The sequence below is a fragment of the Etheostoma cragini genome, chromosome 8, assembly GCF_013103735.1.
Source record: "Etheostoma cragini isolate CJK2018 chromosome 8, CSU_Ecrag_1.0, whole genome shotgun sequence".
In the NCBI taxonomy this organism is placed as follows: domain Eukaryota; kingdom Metazoa; phylum Chordata; class Actinopteri; order Perciformes; family Percidae; genus Etheostoma; species Etheostoma cragini.
Genome location: NC_048414.1, coordinates 29,084,784 through 29,087,183, shown reverse-complemented (window position 1 = coordinate 29,087,183; position 2,400 = coordinate 29,084,784). Strand labels below are relative to the sequence as shown.

At 38.3% G+C, this 2,400-nt stretch overlaps 1 protein-coding gene across 1 annotated transcript in view; it reads right to left on the bottom strand.

Moving 5' to 3' along the window:
• The window catches only part of LOC117949528 (diacylglycerol O-acyltransferase 1-like), an 8,388-nt gene extending 6,883 nt beyond the window's left edge, over positions 1-1,505 (bottom strand). Inside the window, exons 1-2 of the mRNA XM_034879839.1 lie at positions 1,332-1,505; positions 119-323 (exon numbers count right to left, since the gene is read on the bottom strand). Of these exons, the coding sequence (XP_034735730.1) occupies positions 119-306 (188 nt within the window). The 5' untranslated portion in view covers positions 307-323; positions 1,332-1,505. The remainder of the gene's footprint in view (positions 1-118; positions 324-1,331) is intronic.
• Positions 1,506-2,400: the final 895 nt, after the last annotated feature.

The window sequence follows — 2,400 nt, the reverse complement described above, 5'->3', positions numbered from 1 at the left end:
TTTATATAGACCTTAGTGGTCCCCTAATTCTGTATCTGAAGTCTCTTTTATATAAGTCTTGAGTTTGCCACTGCAGGCAGTGATGAAGGCAGTGATGGAGGCAGGAGAATCATCTTACCAGAGCAGAGCTGCGTAGGCATGTTCTCGTTCACCGGTTGGATCAGCAGCAGACGTGGGAACGCTGTCATAGAGGCCTGCGCTGTCTCCTTCGGCCCAGGAAGAGGAGCAGGCGGAGGAAAACCTGTTCCTCACAGCAGCCCTCTCTGAGTCAGGGGGCTCCTCCACAGCAGGGGTACGTTTGGACATTTGGATGGTTGAATTCACTTCAGGAAAAACACAAATGGCTTTGTCATACACTTTGTTGTGGGATAACATATCCTTATCATGTCTTACCAGATCTTACATATTAATGTTGCTGTCACCTCTTATATCTTAGAGAGAAAAAAAAATTGTAATAAAACATATGAAACTTCAATGTTTGGTTTCTTTCACTCTATCTCAGGTACATTATCTATTCCAAATATGTGTTGCAATGGCAGGATAGAGTACTACTTAAACACATAGAATGAGAAAGCCAATTCCAAAATGTGGAAATTCCCATCATTATCTTTTTCTTTCACCATGCTTTTTAGGCATTCAGCAAAAGTTCAAATGTATATGATCATTAAGCTATAAATACATTTTGTGAAAGGGAAAACCAAACAATATTTATTTATCTGGGATACAGAGAGTTGGGGATTAACATTTCTTCTAATCTATCATTTTGCATATGATGTGTAACCAATATCATTCTTGAGACAGTGTCTATGGGAGCAAAGCAGTCGACAGTTAACATGAGCTCCATCTTCATGAAAACATAGAACTCGGAATTGTAACCAAGTAGTTTGAGTAAATTAGCAGTTAAACGTTGTATCGCTGATCTACAGAGGTACACATCTCATAAGACACCATGTCAAACGTTATCTGAGCGCCAAGTCCCCTTCGCTAAATTCGGCTTGCAAACTATCCATTAATATGCCATATCTTGAATTAAAAAACATCCTTTAGTTTTGGTGGCTCAGTTATTCCAGCAACATTGTTAGCACGGATACACAGAGGTGGGCGGCGGTGCCTCGTAACATCACATAATAAAGTTGGCGTTTATCTGGTTTTATTGTTGCTTGGTAAGAAGCATGTAGGCCGAATTAAATAACTGCTTCGACTTATTTAGAACTGATATTGTGGGATTTCTATGTTTTGTGTTACATTTGCTGCGAACGCTATCAACTTTAATTTGCCAGAAATCGAAAAGCAACTCGGCCTGACCTTCTCCAACGACATAGACAGCTTACCTTCATTTCCCGCGGAAACACGGCATCCTCCCCGACAGGTCGAGATGAAAGTTACATCTCACACCATTTCCTGCTTACTACACACACAGAATGTATACAGGACACACACAGATAGTATACAGGACATACACAGAATGTATACAGGACACACACAGATAGTATACAGGACACACACAGAATGTATTACATTCTTATATTTTATTCTTATATTTTGTTATAATAATTATTATTTCATGTATATTGTATGTATGTATATTTTGTGTGCTGCTGTAACACTGTAATTTCCCATTTTTTTGGGATCAATAAATATCTATCTATCTATCTATCTATCTATACAGGACACACACAGAATGTATACAGGACACACACAGAATGTATACAGGACACACACAGAATGTATACAGGACACACACAGAATGTATACAGGACACACACAGAATGTATACAGGACACACACAGCTGTTCTGACCTCCATCTGGGAATGATAGGGTCAGTGTCGCACCTATCGCCCATTCTCACAACATTCAAAATAAAAGCCTCCTTAAAGAAAAATCGCTTTTGTGCAACAACAAAAAAACAAAATAAATAATTCATTCAATCTTTTTTCATCCATTGTAGAAATTTACTTTTTAGTTTAATCATAATTGGATGTTTAATGATATTGTACCAAATCCATGTAAATAATGGCTCATTATTAGCTCGTTTATTCTTAGCTTGTTTTGAGCTTATTTTAGTCAAATAATGTTTAGTAGCTACTAAGAAAAATCCACTTCAGGAATACCAGACAACCGACAAAATGTGGATGTCACGTGTCTCTTAATATGAATGTAAAGATGCGTCCTTGATGATTTAATTGGAGGAAGTCTCAGCTAACATGCTTTTATTTTGAAGACGGCCCTTCTTCTGGTATTACCCCATTCCTCGGCCTGTCCTTCCACGAACACAAGAGACTCTATATGTTGGAGGTCCTTGACAAAGTGCAGTGGCTGCTTCCATCAACCCCAAACTCTGGCTCTGAACCAATATGATGATACATATTACATCAATCACAATTAGGAGAAACAAAACA